Below are 19,731 nucleotides of genomic sequence, written 5' to 3' on the forward strand. Positions count from 1 at the left end.
CTGTGAAATTACAGCCTTCATGAATAATAATATATTTCTGCATTTCTTTTGGATCTTCTTCAGTACATATATTCATATTTAATCCTCTCGGTGAATGTATAGTGATTTTCAAATGTTCTATTCTTAATGTTTCTTTATTCCTTTGTCTTGATGCGTTTGATGTCTTGTGTGAAGCACTTTGAATTGCCTTGTTGCAGAAATGACCTACATAATGAAACGTGACTTCCAACAACTCCTTCCAGACCCATGCATTAAGCACAAACCAGTTGAAAACATGCTAGACAGCATAACTAATGTAAATCCATCCAATATTTTATTGAATAAAAGCCCAACACAAATTTACAAAATTTATCAGTCAACATAAAAATTATTGATTACGCACAACGCGCATGTCCATTGTTAAAAATGTATCCATGACAGATGCCTTAATTAATCCCTGTCAAAAAAAACAACCCCACACTCTCTTGTAACCCAAGCCTCAAATAAATGTCTGAACAAACAAAGCAAGCTGGATGGATCTGCAAGTCACTGTATTTACGATGTGATAGTTTGATAATTTAAAACAGATTACTAAATTTACCAGTGTGTAAAGATAAAGCGTGAATGACAAAGGAAAATTCTGAATTGTTTGGGTATCCTTCTTTACATCTGCTGTAAAACCTCCACCCAAAGCATTCTGACAAAAGAAATGTGTACAAGTATAAAGACAAAGGTTTTGGTTTCTGGCTATTTTAATTGGTGATAAATTCATTTTTCAGGTGTTTCATAAACAAAACTAGAACGTGAGAGAGCTCATAAAAGTGACCTTTTTTTAATAACTAAGAGAATATTACTCAGAAAGCTCATAACCCCCCACCCAAAAATATAAACCAATCAAAGCAACTAAGAAGCATTTACAAAATGAAAAAAAACAACCTAAAGACACTGTTAAATTTAGCTACCAAACATGTATGCAAATTAAGTGACAAAACACAGGAGTTCAGTGGTCGCCAATCTTTTCATCAAAGTAACAACAAACCACTTTTTCAAATAGCCATCACTTGATAAAAAGGGCACCAAGGATCTAGATTGCTTGGCGTGGCAAATAATGTGTACATCAACAGAGGGGCAAATGACATTCACTCATGGCACATCCATTCAAAGAGAGCTCAAAATCAAACATCACTGTTCAACTGATTGAAGGAACAAGTTCTTATTGAGAAAGCTGCAACATTTAAAACAGTGCAGACAGAAATGAGAGGTACCATAGAGAAGGACACGTGCGTTCTCCATGCCTCACAGTGCATTTCTCCCTACAGCGCTTTGCATGTTTCAAGCCACTTAATAAGCAGGTGGATCTTTTTTTCAGGAGGACAAGCCGGGTACTCTTTCAGCCGTGAAATCTAGAATTTGAGAGCCCCTCAACCCCACTTGCTGTCTGTTGTTTGCTGAAGCTAGTCCAAGAAGGGTGGATGTTGGGATGTGTTGGTTGGCTGGCTGGCTGGCTGGCTGGCTGACTGACAGGCAGCTTCCCTCGAAGTAAAGGAGCCAGGAGTCGCTCTACTCGATCAGCTTCTTTGCCTTGAAGAAGCGCCGCAAGTAGAAGACCTGCCATGTAGCCAGCCCGATGAGACAGCACATGGAGAATATGCTGAAGTAGAGCACGCGCGTGTTGGTTGACTCTGGAGGAGGGGGGAGGGGGGGGGGGGGGGGTAACAGAAGAGTGTTATTATTGGTCAGGGGCTTCTTGTTTAATACAATGATCCAACCTACAAAAAGAGACAACTATACTCCCATTCCCTATGGTGATTCAAACACTTCCTCAAGCTTGTTCAAACTTTAAGTTATAATTAATCTTGTACAGTCAGACAAGTCACCATATTTTTCAAACTGGACTTTTTGCATGAGCAGAACCTGAACATTTTCTGCTTACTCTGAACATAATGGGTGAGATTTTGACCATTGAGTTCATTTTTTAAGATTACTGTTCTTACTAGTGTTCTTACAAATAGAGAGAAGGGCAGATGTACTTTTGTCTTTTTGATATCAATGGAATGGAAACAGAAAAGAAGTAAAGAGCTGCAGATGTAGACATTATGGTGTCTTTGAGCCTTATATTACAATAACTGTCAAAACAACCACATACTACACTAACATCTCACTCCAATTAATAGCTTCACTTTTCCAAAATCAAGGGGAAAAACTTGAATAGCTTTAATTGAGATTGAAGCAGGCACAAATTCTGATGTGCAAAAAAAAAAAAAAAAAAAAATCTTATTTTATAAAGCCTTGTGATTGTTGTGAAAATAGATCAACAGATCAAACATTTCTCTCCTCAAAATACTTGCTGTCTCGTGTCAGCGATCAAATATAAAAAAGAAGTATGATCAAAGGGAATTAGAAAAAATAATCTCCAGACATGATTTAGCTAAACTGTAATCTTTAAAATATCAGACTGGTTTAAGAACAAGATAAGATGTTCAAGTTAATTAAGTGAACCAGATTTTTTTGGGCTGAGAAATTGTCATTTGTGTTTTTTTTTTTTTTTTTTAAATGTTTAATTTCAGGCTTTTTTAGTCAAAGTATGAAATCAGGGAGAGAGAGCGAGGGGGGGAATGACTTGTGTGAAAGGAGTGACAGATTAAACTAGAACCCTGGCTGCCTGCTTTGAGGACTATTGCCTCCATATAAGGAGTGCGACCTAACCGCTAGGCCAACAGCGCCTCTGGTAATTTGTGTTTTGTAGGCAAGTTAACCAAATTCTTTGCTTTCTCACCATTGGTGTCTCGCATCTCCTCCTCTCTCTTCTTCATGTAAGCAAAGTCATTCACAATGGACTCTGACAGGTCCTCCAGTCGCCTCAGCTCCACCTCCAGAGGCTTCAGCTTCTCCACCTTGGCAATCTGGAGAGACGAACACAAGCTGTTAAAAAGTGATGCCTGGGAATTCATAGTAATAATAGAAATTATTTTCAAAACATTGTGCCATTGTTTAATTTGTCCAGTAGGTGTCCCTCATGAGCTGTGAATGCACCTCGTGCATTTGAACTGTGTACTCCCACTTACACCTGTTCATCAATGACTGGTGAGACGGCTTCTATGTGAACTCTGGTGTGAACTGAACAGCTGCACCGCACCTGAGGTGGCGTTTGATCTTTATCAAACTTTTGTTCAGCTTGATTGTGGTGAAAATTCAAGAGCGCATTCACCGATATAAAACGTGTGGCATGTACAAAAATGTGTCAAAGCTAGTGGGGAAAAAAAAAAAGATGACAACACTTTTGCTCGGCTGATGAGTGATTGACAAGAGAAAACTGAAAAAAGCTTTTTGGGGATTTAACCCTTTCCAAAAAAGTATTCCCCCTATTATGTCCCTTAAGGGGCACCGTAGAACTCTGAAGTATTTTCAGAGTATTTTTTTTTTTTCACCCCTGAGAATTGTGTAAACCTAGTTTTGCATGAGATTTTTAAGATCATGGTATTGCACAGAGATAATTGTCCACAGATGTTATTGCATCATTTTTGCTCAGTTATTAAAACAGGTTTACCACCCATGATGTGGATAGCTGTCGACTGAGCAGGCGAGGTGTGGGGTGTGGTATTTCATTCCCGACTTAATGTCTTGTGATCAAGTCTTACAGCGACTGGAAAGAAGCTGTTGTGGAAGCGGACATTGTGAGTGAAGATGCTCACTGGCCTGTGGTGTCTCAGGTTGTAGCCTGAGTCCTTCCACCTGAATGAGCTGGATGATGTTGGTCCCTGATGATGCTCTGCGTTGCTCTCCTGCAGCACTGTGCGTGTAGTCAGTGTGCAGAGATTAGGTGTTTCACAACAACTAGGAATGCAACGATTCACTCAACTCATATGCTTCTCTCACGATTTATTTCATAAAATGAGACTGTAGACAAATTATAAAAAATATTCGGTTTTTTTTCTCTCTCTCAACAAGGAGAGGTGATTGGAGCTTCTCATTGTGGTGTCGATTAAATGCTGCATCATGTTGGTTGTGCTGTTTGTGTAGTTCCCTGTCTTCTTGCAACATTCGCACAGTTTTTTTGTCTCGTCTGTTATCTTCTCACCTCTTCCATTTTCTGTCTTGGGGAAGCCAAAATGCTTCCACACCTCCGATTTAATAGACGGTGGTGCGTTCTCAATTTCAAAATCTTAATCTACAGCTGCTGATCCTTATGATATTATTGCGACCTTTGAATCGATTTATCACAATCTAAGATTAATCTTTACATCCCTAACAACAACACATAGTAAGTAGACTGTGTGGAATCTCCATAATCATTAAGAAGTGTTTAGTTTATGACAATCAAATGTATTGTTTATCTATCCTGCATTTATGCAAAAGGGCTTATACATTTCTGTATAACCTACATTGAGATGAACTGTTTTTCCATGTTTTTTGTTTTTTTTTACTGTTTGCCACATTTGTATTACAATAAATACACAATGTAAAGTAAATGGATTCCAGTTCAGTACCAGTTTGAAAGCTTTTTGTGCTGATTTCCATAAATGTTTTGTGAATCAGAAGTATGTTGGCCTGCATAATTGTGACATGAAATTATAATACTGTCTCATCCAAAGCGTGAACTGACAAAGCAACGCAACACATTAAACAGCTAAACAACTTTGTTTCTCTGCTGTGTCTGATGAACAGTTCTGCAGCAGCCCCAGATACGGTTAGTTGTTCTAAAAAAAAAAAACCTTTAAAAAGGAAAACTGGCCAGAAATGCAGAATGCATATGACATCAAATAAGCAGAGAACAAAAAAAAAAACAGGAAACTTTTACAGAACAGGTTGCATCTGCCAAGACCACACACTTGAACACTGTCAAAGAACAAAATTGACACACCCATCTACGCAGGTGAATACATGTGTGAATTCAGCTCCACCCACCTTCCCACAAACAGGCATGCCCACCCGAGCTCTCCCTGAACATCCGCCTCCACAATGAGCAGAACAGAACGTCATGTTTGTGCAGCGTGTGGGAGGGAGGGTGATTCTCGCCTCAGAGCTTTAGCACTTCTTATTTTTAAGTGTTGCCTGAGGCACCCACAGCACCAAGTGTTATTCATTCTCAGAAGAACTGCTGGGTAGTGTAAGTGATGATGCACAAGGATATGTCCCTATTAAGGAAAATGTGAAGTGTAGCGGAGGCAAAGACCCTCCCCTTATGTAAATACTGGGTCAACTCGAAGTCATTCTCATAATTTGACAATTGCAACTTCAACTGCCAGTTAAACATCGCAAGGCAACAAAAGGAACAACTTTGTTTTTTTTAGATGTTGCAGAAATCTAATGATGGTGCATGAGCAGAATATACTTGTTTGGACAGATGCTTATCTAACAAGGTTTCTTGAGTTAGGATGCAGTGAAACATTTAACAAGGATCATACTAATGAGTAGGGATGTAAAGATGAATCATAAAATCCTGATAAATTGATTAAAAAAGTGTCAAGGTTCACATCGGTACTCCGAGAAATTGAACGCAATAACATCGTGAGCGTCAGCAGTGGCGGTTGGCAGCTGCAGAGCAAGATTTTGAAATTGAGGACGCACCACAAAGAAGACAGGGAACTACACAAACAGCACAACCAACATGATGCAGCATTTAATCGACACCACAACGAGAAGCTCCAATCACCTCCTCTTGTTGAGAGATAAAAAACATTAAAAGGAGAAACCACACTGACAAGTGGGTTTGAAGCCCCTAAAGGAATCTTTTTCTGTCATAGTTTATCTAAAGCCTCATTCTTTAAACTAAATCATGAGAGAATCGTATCGTGAGTTGAGTGAATCCTTTTTTTTTTTTTTTTAAACGAACTTCCCAAAAGAAGAAACAAGGTTTTTATTGTATTAAGAATGTTTGGATTACCCAAAATAATTTCTCCAGGGTCATGTTGGCTGTTGATTGAAATAGACCTGTGGCTTTAATTAAACTAGAATGTATATGTAGACAAAATAGATGTATTGAAACCCCCGCCTTCAGACCAATGACCCACATTCACTGATCGTGTCCTTGTGCTGCAGACAGATATCCACACATCTTTACAATGACAAAGAAAGCATGCTTGTTAGACCCTGCTTACCTCTTCGTAGTTTTTGGCCTCCACACCATGCTTCATGTCCAGATTGACCAGCTGGTCAGGCACTCTTCCAGTCCCTAATGAAAATGAGCAGAGATTTCAGAATCCTATGCAAATCACTAAGTAAATGTGTTCCCTCTTTATGCTTTGTTGACAAAGTTGGAAGTGCAGAAATCTCCAAGCTGCCAAAAAAAAAAAAACTTTTCACTGTTATTGTTTTTTCCAAACACTAGGAGCAATTCCCCTGTCATTCATCCCGAATATCTTTTTCAGCTTTTCTTCTGCGCACCAACCACTAAGCCGACAGCATCCCAAATAAATCTGAACTTTGTGACCGTGAGCTACCTGATCGTGGCAACTTACCCATGGGTGACTTGCTCTCGAAGCACACTTCAAACATGTCATAGTCCTCCGTGGTGAATGCAAACTTTCCTTTTGTGGCATCTTCCTTGGAGTAAAGAGTGTGGCTGGAGGAATCTGTGATCTGCAAAGTTAAAAAAAAAAAATAATTGACTATCACAATAATGCCAGATTACAAAAAGTCCATCTAGTCTTTCACTTAAAAAAAAACAATACAGCCTAGAATCTCAAATGTGAGGAGTTGCAGCTTTTTAACATGCACTTAAAGGGTTTTAGCAGGGTATTTCAATCATTTCTATCTATAGATTTAGTTTTGGATATTTAATTGCAATTATAAAAAGTTTAAATCAGGTTAATACTAACAGCAGCATGCTGGTTACTTCTTAGCAGCTGTTAAACATAAAGACTGTTTATCAATACAAAAAAACAAAAAAAACACTCTCCATTAGGGTGCAACCTCTTTTTTACAACAATTGTAAGATTATCACATGTGGGGAAAATCCTAGAAAGCCCTTTATTAAAACACCTGCACGCTGTGGTGGGACATTAATTGGCTAATGTGCTAACACCGCTAGCTTGTTGAATGGAGGGTAAGACTGACGTGTTACAGCAGCAGAGCAGAGCCGCTGACATGGAGAGAAAACACTTCACCAGGCCAGTCGCACTGATACGGTAGAAAAAAAGCACCCACGGTAGGTGATTAAAAAACCAATGGCGTCGGATTAAATTAAGGGAACGCCAAAGCATACGAATAACCAATAAGGGTGGCGAGCACTGACGTTAGCTCGCTAATTAGCCACTAAAACCAGGAAGACGAGTTTCCGAGGCCTAGGGCTTCAGACGATGTCCACAATAGTTAAGATAATAAAATCAGACGCACTGCACCGACTTGTAAAGACTTTCTATATCTTTGGGGGTTTTCTCTTGTTAACGCTAATGTGATTCAACACGCACGATAACTGGACGGAGACATTTCGGCCTCCGTACAGACAGGTAGCTGGTCGAGGTCTGTGCTCACCTTCAGATTAGTTTTCGTGTTCGCCTGTTCACTTATTTCATACTCCCCCGTGACGAGGACGTCTTTGTGGATCTCCTCTCGTAAGCACTTTCTTGTGTTGACCGGTAAAAAGAAAGAAATGGAGAATACGGATTCAATAAGAACCGGTAACAGCAGTAGCACTGCGAGTCGAGCCATGGCTAACCCCTCAACAAACCGACCAACCAGCCCGTGCCAGACCAGCCAGCTTAACACCAAGTTCCAACTCACACAACCGGCCTGACAGGGCTCTCCAGCGCCGCCGCCGGCCTGGAGGGAGAACTACACTCTTATCTGCCAGGTCAGGTTCATTCCAAGTCAATTTCCCCATGGAGGGGTCAAAAGCTGAGCACTATGGAGGACTAAAAGTGCCAAATATGAAATATATAAATATATAATTGATTAATTAATTAAATGCATGTGTAATTATTTAATAACACATGCATTTAATAGTAGTATTAAATTATATCCAGGAGTTTAAAGCTTCAGTTCAACACAACATTGGGAGGGGGGCAGATATCATGGGGAGGGGGGGTAAGGATGACTAAAGCGGAACAACAAGCACAGATGTACACTCATTCAGGAAATCATTCAACTACTATAATAAATAATTATATATTTGTTGATTTATTTCCAATATTAAATAATTGATGACACATGTAATGATTTAATTTATTATATATTTATATATTTCATTTTGGCACTTTTAGTCCTCCATAGTGCAAGGCTGGATAAAACCCTTTGCTAAAAATCTTGGCGGTCCCCAATAAATAGACTTTATGGTAAACCTGGATGGATTCAGAACCAACACCTTTACAACTTTTTAGTGAAGCTGTCTGCCACATTTGGCAGATGAGGGATAACATTTATGAATCCTAAACATTCTTGCAACCTAAGTGCCCCCTTCGTTCCTGAGCAATTACACAGATAATACTGTTAAACTATAGCGCAGCAGAGCAAAATACCTTTATTATAGTTTCATTAATTTATAGTTTATATCAACAATTTAAAAAAAATACAAAACTCCAAGGATCTGCATTTGTCAACAGAGCTGTCAATCATGAGTTACATCAGCTCTTTTTGCAATATACAACTAATCAGTCAAAAAAACAATTCCACATGAAAAAATATCACGAATCTGGGTTTGATAAAAATGTATTTGACGTGTATTTTAGCATTATAGTTTGATGAATATCCCTTCTATTAACATGGAGGAGTCAGGGTTTTATGACCTACACTGCATCCAGTCAGCAGGGTTAAACATGTTTTCCTTCACTCTAATGTGAGTGTTTAAACCATAGACAGTATAAAACATGGACGTAGTCTCAGTGATGTCACCCATTGGTTTATCAAGCTGACATTTGAAGCCAACCAATGATGGTTGCCACATTGGGAAATGCTGTCTCAAACTAACATTTGGTCAACCCAGTAATGGGCAAAGAGCTGAAGCTGAGGCAAGCCTTAAGCCTCCTGACAAACCGCTATAACACGCCCGCCCATCAGTCAGATCAGCCGCGCCCCTTATTATGAATGACTCATTAACCTTATTAACAGATTAACAGATTAGCTTCTTTTTTTTTTCAAATTCTCCCCTGTAGTGGGGACCGATCAAGAAATAATCTAAACAGACCAAATTCTTATTTTTAAACCAGGCTGTAAACATGTTTACTTCTGCTATGAAAATGGACATTTCTAATAGTATGTGATTTCCTAACTTGCAGCCAGCATAAACATGAGATGAAGTCTGAGCTTGTATATCTGAAACGAAAAAGAAAGTGTAATATGACAGACAGACAGACAGACAGACAGACAGACAGACAGACAGACAGACAGACAGACAGACAGACAGACAAACAGATAGATATTAGATAGACACGTTAATGATCCCAAGGGAAATTATTCTACATTTCTTAAACCTACTCGCATTTACTTACCCCATTTACTCTTCACATCTGTTCTGCAAACAGTCTTAATATTATTGGAGTCTATAGATTTTCACAAAATGTCTTCAGTGTTCCCATAATTACATAATAATCTGTCTAGATGTGATGGTGACTCCTGGTTACGTACATATCACCCTCAGTGTTGGCTGGGTTTTTTTTAAAGATCCCAAAAGCTATTATTTTTCTGTCAGCAGCTCACAGATTACCCAATTATATATGATAGAGCTGTCCAGTTTCCAGGGAAACATCCTTGTTACTGATCCCACGAGACAAGGACAGGCTGCTGTGTGGGGAGTCTGGCACTAAGTGCACTGTAATTATTGGATGGAGAAATCCCTTCAGTATTGTAGCTTAGTGCGTCAAAAAACCCTCCAAGAATAGCTTGTCACACAAGCACCTCCATGCAGAGCTGTTATGTCAGAAACGAAAATCTTACAATTGCTGTAACTAATCAATATTTTTTACATGTTTAATCGCTAAAATATGAACCTCCTGTGTTTTTCAACGCTTTTTTTATATTCCCAAGGACAAAACAGAGTCTGTACGGAACCTGGAAAGTTACTTGAATAATCTCACTATAGATTGTACAATTTTATCACCTCTGGGCACTTGTCAGCATGTCATTATGAAAGTTGTACTTTGGAGGAACACTTCCTTAAATGAGATTGGACAAAGAATGCTGACGCAAGAGTCTACACACCCTTCATTGGATTGCTGTCGTTCTTTGAGTTATAATTGTTATCACCTCCAGATAAGGCACTGAAAAAACAAATGAAAGTTAGACACGCGAATGCACTGTTAAGAGCACAGAATAATCAAATTAGGTCATGCATATACAGATCACTGTCATAGATTGTAAATACTGTGGCTATATGCACACAGTATTCCTTCTATTGGTTGTTAAATATGCTGAGAAAAAAATCACCTGCTTCAGTAAGAATGCATTTTGTGTATGTCATTCTAAATGCTTAGTAACAGTATCAATCTATCAGTCACAGCGGGGAGACACAGAAGTGATCATGGACTTCATATTGTCTCTCGACAAAATATAGGTGTGTATGGGTTCCATTGTGACACAGAGGTGAACCCAACTATTTCATCACTGTGCTCACAATTACATCAAAGCAGGGATCGCTGTCTGCCTCCTTCCCTCCTCCTCCTCCCCTTGCTCTCACTTTTCTCCTCTCTTTCTTATGGCGTATGCTGCCTGCTTCCTCCCCTGGGTTGCAGCACCAACGCAGGTTGGCGTCATAGTGGTCTAATTTTACTGCTGTTGATGCTGATGTTAAAAGAAGCAATAGGCACCTGCTATTTCGGCTGCTTCCCCATCTCCCCAGGGCTGGCAAAGGGGTATTAATAGACAGCGCTATTAGGGGCTGCATGGTTGCACTGGGAGTGAAAATAAAAGGAAAAGTGGCTCGGCTAAAGTGCAAAAAGAAACACAAATACAACAGTTATACAATAGCACATTGTTGACAGATAAGAGGCTATGTAAAACAGTTTCAATTAATCTTAAAGGTGAAACATGGTACTTCTGTACTTCTTTAGTTATTATTGTACATTGAACATTTGAATTGTTTTATGCCAGGTTCTACTTTTCAAGAATTGGCTAAGAGAAAATAGAGGAACGGCCCGTGTTGCACAAAAAGGGTGTGACCACGCTAGAAGGTCTCAAACGTCAGAGTAAGATAGTTATTGTGCGCTGGTAGTCTTCCACTCAGTGTGTCCCTCGTGAGCGTACGCCACATTTCCTGTGTAAAGCCATTAAGCAACCTGCCTCGCCTTCTGATGATTCTTAACATATGGTGAAATATTGATCAAGGGCGAAATTACCAATTGAGGTGAAAGAGTGTCAAGTAGAAGAGAGGGGGAGAAAGATTTTGTCAGATGTGTACACTTAAATGACACTGTGATCATTGAATAATATGGTATTTAATTTGTCACTGAACATTGTGAAATGGATTTTCCGTTTCAATGTCCACAAATTGTTTTTAAGAGGAACATCTCCTGTTAAAAAAGATGGAAAAGTAAAGATTGCATAGTCACAAAGACGCATGTCATTTACAGATTATAGAGAACCTTGCTTGCAATGGGACCATAAAACTAAAAGTTGAAATAAAGTAGGCCTTTAGATGTCCAGTATTTGTCAAAAATCATGGAGTAGAAAAAAGCAAATCAAGTTATTAAGGATCAAACCCTTTAAAAGTTATTGTTCACACATTTTGGGTTAGTTGCATGTTTCTTCACAGCCGTATATATGCACTTATATAAAGCGGTCTCCAGCCTTTTATGTATGTGGGAGAAGATAATATTCTAGATTTGGAGAATGTTAAATATTGAATTGTGAAGCTTATCATTGAAGAGATTTCTGGAATATGCCTGTACATCTTGGCACAGGTGTGCAAATGTTTATTTTGTGTGTCTTTGATTGGAAGGGAGAGTTTTCGAAAAAGGCTGAAATAACAAAACAAAACAAAAACATTAACAGATTTCAAGCAGCCTTTACACTTCAAGTCCAGCTATCTACATGTCCTAAGTCCATTTGCTTATCTTCAAAGCTTCTGTCTTTGCCTTCATGAATTATTCCTGCCGACTAACCCTTTCTTGGATTGTGCTGTAATCACATCTTTGACAGTGGGAGGAGATATTGTGATAAAATTCAAGCCTTCTGGGGAAACAGAATAAATCAAAGCCATCGTGGATAGTGGTTGAAATGTTGCTTTCACATACACATGATTTCTGTTGTATAACCATGAGCGTGCAGCCGTCGAAAACACACCGCCTCGCTTATGGAATCAAAGAATCACGTTTTCCTGTTTGTTCTCATACATATAGGCCTACTGACGGTCAAATAAGTTTCATCCATAGGGAAGACTCAAGACGAATAGGCTACTTTGTTCGATGTTTAAACGGAAAAAGAGGTTGTCTGCTGACTTCGTCGACTGTCTGCTCACAGCTGTGGCTGACAGCAACACACAGCGCTAACCTTCTATATTTGGGCAAGGATGTGAAACGTCATCGCGCTGTGCCTGCAAATAAAAAAAAAAGGAAAAGAACGCACTGACGTCAGAACCCTGACGTGTAGTTAACCTTGGCAACAGACGGAACAATAAATAGAGCCAGTGGAGGTGCAGGGAAAACTGCCATTCCTTAAAGAAGCTAATTTTGGACATTTTAATTGTGTGTTGATTCAATATTTACAGTCTATGGTTGATTCCCACAGAATCCTTTTTTGTATCTCACTTACTTTATATCTTTCTGACATATTTTAGTGTGTGTGCATCAGACTGTAAATATTAAGGTGTGCATGTAATTGCCTAAACAGGAAATTCAAAGAGTAAAACCAACAATTAACTGAATTGAAATATCACTATCTTTTATTTACATATCATATAGACAGCAATCATATAGTTACTCTCTTTGTAAAAAAATAAAATTTCATAAATTAACTCCACTTATGTTTTCACAGAAAACTTCATACTAGACCACTCAGACAATGGTTAAGACAAAGCACGTCAGTTTTTAGTTTCACAAAAAGTTCACAATTACTCTTACATTCCATCAACCAGAAAAACAAACTGGATCAATAATAACTATTGCTCTGTAAACACATCCAACACTAAAACTTTTTTTTTTTTTGTTATTCAGCACCAGAAAATATTAACTTATAAAAACAACTACGTGGTATTACTTGAAACATGCTTTTAACTTGCTACATTGGTGTAATAGGCAAGTATAGATACAGATTAAATCATAAATAATTGGTTTCAGTCTTTCCCATAGCCCTGTGGTCTGCACATCATGAACATGTGCTTAATTGGAACATTTATTGGTTCTGGAAGAGTCTTTAAAGGGCCAGCAAGGTTGGTGAGCTGAGGGAGTCTGAAGACTGGTCGTTACTGTTACTTCCTCTCCTGTGGGCGATGCCACAGGTAGGGAAGGTCTCTGCCTCTGGGAAGGTAAACACAAAGGAAGATGTGAAGGTGGTGCCGGCAGGTGTGCAGGTCACCACTGGCGTGCACAAGGGCTCAAAGTCATTGGTATTTGCTGATGCGTGAAGGGGCTCCCAGTCCTGAGCTGTGTAGAGGGAATTGGACAGGTCGACTTCTGGAACCGAGCGAGCCGTCTCCAACTCCGTCTTTGCCAGCAGATCCAGAGACTCCTCCAGGACCGAGGAGTCCAGGTCCGTCATTTTTACCGTGCTGCCGGAAATGGTAGCAGTGGAGAGGATGGAGCTGCTGCTGGAGAAGATGGAGTGGGAGGTTGAGGTGAAGGTTGGCTGGCTGGAAGTGATGATGGGTGCAGCTAGGGTGGTCTGAGGCTGGGGGGACACCTTGGTGGAGTGGCAGGAGTAGACAGGAGAAATAGTGGTGATGGAGAACTCTGTGTCCAGCTCTGAGGGGATTTTACAGATGGGCTGGTGAGCAGCCAGAATGAACTCAAGCCTCTCCTTCTCCTTCAGGAGATTGGCAATATCGTTCTGCAGACTAGACTTCTCATCCTCTAGCTGATCAGTCTCCTGTGACGGGAAGAGAAGGTGGAATTAGCTTGGCTGCTGAATAACGGTGCAGGCTTTGGTGTGAATATATTTTAATGAGTGGTGGTACATTTGTTGCATATACTTACAGATTGCAGAGTGTCTGTAAGCTCTCGCCTCCTGTTGCGGCATTTTGCTGCGGCCTGCTTATTTCTTTCCCTACGAACTTTCTTCTTCTCCTCCTCCTCGGGTGTTATCTGAAAAATTGAAGATTGAAGAAGTTAAACCTCCAGCTCTATAATAATCAAAACTCTAACATGGAAGATGTTATGTCATACTTGGAAGTTCATGATAAGATGATAATTACCTGTTCCATTCTTCCCCTTTTCAGAGAGTTGTGAGCCTTGGAGGCTGCAGACCTCATGGCTGGTCTGGAATAGGCAGAGCTGGGGCTGGAGGTGTAGTGGGGAGCTCTGTGAGAGGGGGCCACTGAGGAGATCAAAGGCTGCACCATCCACTGCAAGTCTGGGCTTGTTGAAATGGCTGTGACAGTGGGGATGAAGGAGGCACTTGATGCTGTCAGGTCAGTGTAATCCTGTAGAGGAAATGAAGCAAGAGAATCATCAGTACATGTTGTAAAGTCTCTGGAGGAGAGTGTGCAGCATTGCAGGGTGTCTATGAATGAAACAGGGGGCCTATAAAAAGCTAGGTGGGTTAAAAATATCCATATGATGTCAGCTATGACGTTACACTCTCTCAGAGGAGTTTCCAGGTGGATGAATGAAGCTTGCCTTGCACAGTGAAGCGCAGGTCGACTAGGCTATGTGAAGCACAACTGGCATAAGATATTAATATCGATCAATCAGGCCCTGCTGATTATTAGGAAACTACATTTTAAAGCCTGATAAGAATAATTCAGTGAAATTTAAACCGAGCTTTATCTATCCAGCTTCGTTCTCGCTTTGCAAACAAAAACAAATCAACACAGCCTTAAAATTATATTAATAATAAAAGCACAAAAATCTTTGCCTGGACGTACCTGAGACTGGGGGGATCCCATGCTGGAGTAAGATCCGGATGGTGAGTTAAAGTACGCTAGGTTGTCCCCGGAGGGAGATGCAGTGCTGCAGCGGGAGGAGGAATCGCACTCCGTGTTGAAAGCGGTAAACATCATATTTCCTCAACAAACAAGTAGGAAGATCCAAATGAACGAGGAAATGTGAACCGCGAGGATATCCTTTAAAAAAAAGGGTTTGCGAGGAACTCTCAAACTCAGCTCCCGATGTTTTTTTTCCTTGTAGTGTCACTCTGCTAGTAAAAAGTTTGAATGCCACCTCTGGCAGCTCGGAGCGCTTATAAAGGTTGAGACCGCATCGTCAAATGACGTAGGCAAGGAGGAGCGCTCCTAAACCGACACCGCGGGGAGAAAACAACAAAACAATTGACATAACAACGCAGAGAAAAAATAAAAGTCTAACTCGCACATAGTTTGAATGCACTGAATAGTCAATATTAACTCATGTTTTCTGCTGTTATACGAAAAGGAACGTTTACAGATAACATTTTTAAACGTGCCTTCAAGAAATGGAATATTCCAGAAACGGTATCCCCAACACGTCATTTTCCAAATATGGTGCATCCTGTAAAATGGGCGGACCTTGCTGGGAAATACACCATCCGAGTGGCCGACAGCGACATGACGTTATCCACGACAACAAACACCAAGGCTGTTAAGAAAACTGAAGAAGTGGGACAATGGTCAGCGAAAGTACATCCTACACACCAAAGTAGCCTACATCAGAGGTAAATTTGAACATGCAGATTTGTCTGTTATGAAATACGAGTGACAAACATTGAATATTACACATTAGAATACCCTACCACCTTAGCAATGAACATGAGTTTTATCTAATTTAAGGCCGATTTTATTGCATTTATAGGACTTTACTATAGCTCTCCGTGGAAAAACTATAAATCTACCGTGAGTAGGCTAAATGCTGCATTTTCTTTTTGACCTGTTCATTTAAATCACCCAAGACAAGATCCAGTATGAACCTAATATTTTGCTCACACATTTTGTCACAACACACAGAATTAAAGTGTTTCACATATATAGTGTGTACTGTTGTCTTTGTCTGTACAACAGCATGTTAGATGTCCACCATGTAAGAGGGTAAAGATACTTTCTCAAGAACCAGGCTATATCAGGGTCTCCAGTTCTTCAGCAGTACCTCTTGACTTGCACAATTCAATCCTCATACAGGTAAACCTCCAGACACAAGCCTGTTGGATCCATCTGCCTATCTGTCGGAGCTCCACCTCTTATCTACAACTCCACCTGCTGTCACTTTAGTAACATAAAACAAGGTCACAGCCACTCTGAACATCAGCTGAGCACATTATCTCAGCAAAACCACACGTGCCACTGTTTCATCACCTCCAGCCTGGTTGAGCAGAAAGCCATTAAGCAACACCAATATGAGGAGGATTCACAACTTAATATTACTTTTTAAGTTTTCATTTAAATCCACAGAAACATCTGTAAAGAACATAGTCTAAAAGAACATAATGATTATGTCTTTATTATCATATTTTTTGTCTCGTTTAACCCCACAGCTTTTTCATATAACCACTCAGACATATGAATCATGTAAGGTTGTATGGAATTTAAATCAAATGCATATTGTTGCTAAATTCATAATTAGAATAGAATTAAGTGTTGATTACATATTGGAGATTAACAAATGTTTTTGCTATCTGTGTGTATAACTGCTGAGAAGCCTTTTGTACACTGACAAATGTCCTGCAATTTGCAAATACATTTCTTTATTGAAAGGTGTAAGAGATTGTCAATAATTTGCCTCAATCCAAAAAACACATGACGTACTGATGTGTACATGATGTTCATCAAATTATGTCAGTGCAGACGTACTTACTTGTGTACTTTGCCCTCAGGCATTTCTTGTAAGCCTACCTTATGTCTGCAATACAAGTTTGGGAGTGTTTTGGTTGCAGACTGAAAACCGGTTTGTTATGTGTACTTTTCCATTTCAGCTTTGCAGATGTCTAGGCTTGATTGTAAAGGCCTTTCCCAACAAATGTGGTTAGAGGGAATCCTCATGCCTCTCCATTAGAGATGTACACAACAAGCAAATTAGCAATGACCCAGCAATCAGACTTGATATTCCTTTAAAAAAAGTAAAAACTGACCCACTTCCATTCTGTGGGCCTATCACGTTTTACTGTCAAAAAATCCACTGTCCATTTTCTGTTGCTCTTCAGGGCTTTGGACTAGCAAAAAGACCCCAATACAGTTTAGTAATGTCAACAAATCTGTTTTAGAGTTTTCATAATTTTTACAAGCTACTTTGGGCTGGCCACAACAGACATTTTCCAGTTGCTTCTTATTTTTCTATGATTTTTAACTATTCTGGAATGCAATTTTTTTATCAAGTGGCCCTTTTTACAAGGTCCTTCTACAGGCTATGCTGTTGTTAAAAATAAAAAATAAGTCCTATTAAAAGTCTTTACATTCTATCTATAATTAGTTGTGTCTGTGATTATACGCAAGGGCATCAATGTAGGTTAAAGGACGGGAGCTCCGGTTCCCGCGCTCCTGTTTTGTTCAACATTCTTGGTTGCCCGAGCAACACTCCACCCCTTCGCGTCAGTGACGTCGTAATTTTGCCTAGCAACAACGATCGTGTATGTTTGTGAAGACGGCTCACTCAACACAATAAAACAAAGCCGGCTCGACGGTGTCGTCTCGAAGTTACGTCGGCCTGTCGCCCGGAATTTCTGGTTATATGAATCAGTAGCAGAGTGAGAGCTCTGTTTCCATTTTGTCTCTCATAGAGCGATCCCTCAACGTTGGTGTTTGCAAAATGAAATAGGAAACACACAACAGTTTACCTTGTGTATTTTTTTTTATCACTTTATGGTTGGCAAGAACAGCAACTTCCAATTCTGCAGTGCTGAGTCTGACCTGTAGCCTAGACTAAGTATTTTGAACAATATGTTTTAGTTTAGTAGGCTATCTTGTAGAAGAGATGGAAAAAAAGAGATTGCATGTTATCTGCTCATAGCCAATGGCTTCAAAAGTAATTTCTAGCCTGGCTTCTAATGGCCACGATATTGTAAATAAATAGCCTAAAACAAAAAATGAACATAGCTATTTAAATTAACGCTCCAGAGCAACAAAGCAGATGCTGACACGGATGAGCTTATGTTAAACATAACTTTAAATAGCCATATGGGAAAAGGCTGTACAACATTTTACCCTCGGCTTACACTCATAGGGTTTTATATTTTTAAAGACCTTTTCACAATTTTAAAGTAAAGCTTATGGTTTCATTACACAGTAGCAGAGCACAGCAAACCTAAAGTGATATATTTGCCTCATTTACATGAACTTTGAACGCCGACGTCACTGACGCTATAAATAAACGCCGCTCTGTGCACGTTCACGCTCAGGATGCTTTGGTAAAAAACAAGCCTTTGTGCTGTATGAGGGGTGTTAGCAGTCATGTTCGACCTTTTAACCCCTTTGGTCTTGAGCCGCTGCATACTGAATGGGCTCACACGGACCACCTAATGATGTGCCAGTAAATATGGCAGAAGGGGGCTGGGACTGTCGGGAAGCCGGGAGCTCAGCAGCAGCCCCTCCGAGCAGGGAGAGGCCCCCCTCTATTCACTGTCTTTCGCTTTCACTCCAGTGGATCTGTGAAGTCATCCTCACCTAAATATAGCATATGCAGCTTATACAATCTCTTTTCTCATAAGGCTCACACTGGCTTTGCGGGAATAACGCTATAGATGCCTAATTGGGGCCAATAGGCTATGGGCTCACGGATTTTTATTAGAGGGAAATGGCCAGAATATGCTCAATCGACGAATTAGCCTCCCTGATTAAAATAGGTTAATCAGCATGAAACCATGAGTATAATGCTGATTTACAAATGCATTCGCAGAACTAAAGCCCATTTGTTTTAAAAAGTGGTATGCCACCTTTCAATTCACGCACAAGTTGGGTCAGCAGCATGGGTTTGTCCTCCTCTTCATTCCTGTGTCCTCAACACGCATTCCCTGACGCTGTCATCAGGTGCATTTCATGACGGGACAACCTTTTAGCGCAGGTTTCACTTTTTCTTTTGTAAAAGTGAGTGAGTGGGCCAAACATAGTCACACACACTCGTCCATCGGCGCGCTCTCCCTGCGCAGTCAGCGCGCCCCCTTTTCTTTCCGGAAACACCATATATGGCTCGACCAGTCTAGTCGGCGATTGGCTGCTACCGCGACAATTCTGTTGCTGAAGCTGTATTCATAAGCAGAGACAGGTGAAAGGCAATGTGATATCAGGATGACACTCCATAGAGATGATTAGCAGCTCATAATTAATCAGGCGGGGTGCAAGGAACTGTGAAAAATGAAAAAGAATCATGCTGACTTAGGATGCAATACCCCCCCCCCCCCCATAAAGAAATTGAGGATGTTTTATGCCTTTCTATATTATTGCACTGCAGACGTTACAATGTTTGCTCGCATTTTTGTTATAGGCTATGATTAAACAGCTGTTTAAGCCCAATTGTTCATTAATTTGTTACATTGAAATAATCTGTCATCTTCTTGAGAAAAATATCTTTTGCCATGCGGCAGAAACATTTAGGTACATCGTGTGAACATATGAGGACACAGAGAGAACATCACGTAGCCTATATGATGCAGATGCTGCATACATGATATGACGTAGTTCATTCAAGGCGATGGGCGCCTCATGCAGCGGGGGTGTCACTGAAAACGTACTCGCAATTTTTCTCGATAGACCTATTTGAGTAATAGAAA

The 19,731-nt window shown here is 40.1% G+C and overlaps 2 protein-coding genes across 2 annotated transcripts; both read right to left on the reverse strand.

Moving 5' to 3' along the window:
- Window positions 1-291: 291 nt before the first annotated feature.
- tmed10 (transmembrane p24 trafficking protein 10) lies at window positions 292-7,688 on the reverse strand. The gene is made up of 5 exons (XM_020656947.3): window positions 7,453-7,688; window positions 6,438-6,558; window positions 6,078-6,151; window positions 2,756-2,882; window positions 292-1,661 (listed from the first exon to the last, which is right to left on the reverse strand). The coding sequence occupies exons 1-5, from the start codon at window positions 7,627-7,629 to the stop codon at window positions 1,540-1,542; spliced, it is 621 nt and encodes a 206-aa protein (XP_020512603.1). The 5' UTR covers window positions 7,630-7,688; the 3' UTR covers window positions 292-1,539.
- Window positions 7,689-12,768: 5,080 nt separating this feature from the next.
- Window positions 12,769-15,198, reverse strand: fosab (v-fos FBJ murine osteosarcoma viral oncogene homolog Ab). The gene is made up of 4 exons (XM_020656950.3): window positions 14,930-15,198; window positions 14,258-14,485; window positions 14,040-14,147; window positions 12,769-13,932 (listed from the first exon to the last, which is right to left on the reverse strand). The coding sequence occupies exons 1-4, from the start codon at window positions 15,062-15,064 to the stop codon at window positions 13,261-13,263; spliced, it is 1,143 nt and encodes a 380-aa protein (XP_020512606.1). The 5' UTR covers window positions 15,065-15,198; the 3' UTR covers window positions 12,769-13,260.
- Between the last annotated feature and the right edge of the window lie 4,533 nt (window positions 15,199-19,731).

The sequence above is a fragment of the Labrus bergylta genome, chromosome 15 (genome assembly GCF_963930695.1).
Source record: "Labrus bergylta chromosome 15, fLabBer1.1, whole genome shotgun sequence".
NCBI lineage: Eukaryota > Metazoa > Chordata > Actinopteri > Labriformes > Labridae > Labrus > Labrus bergylta.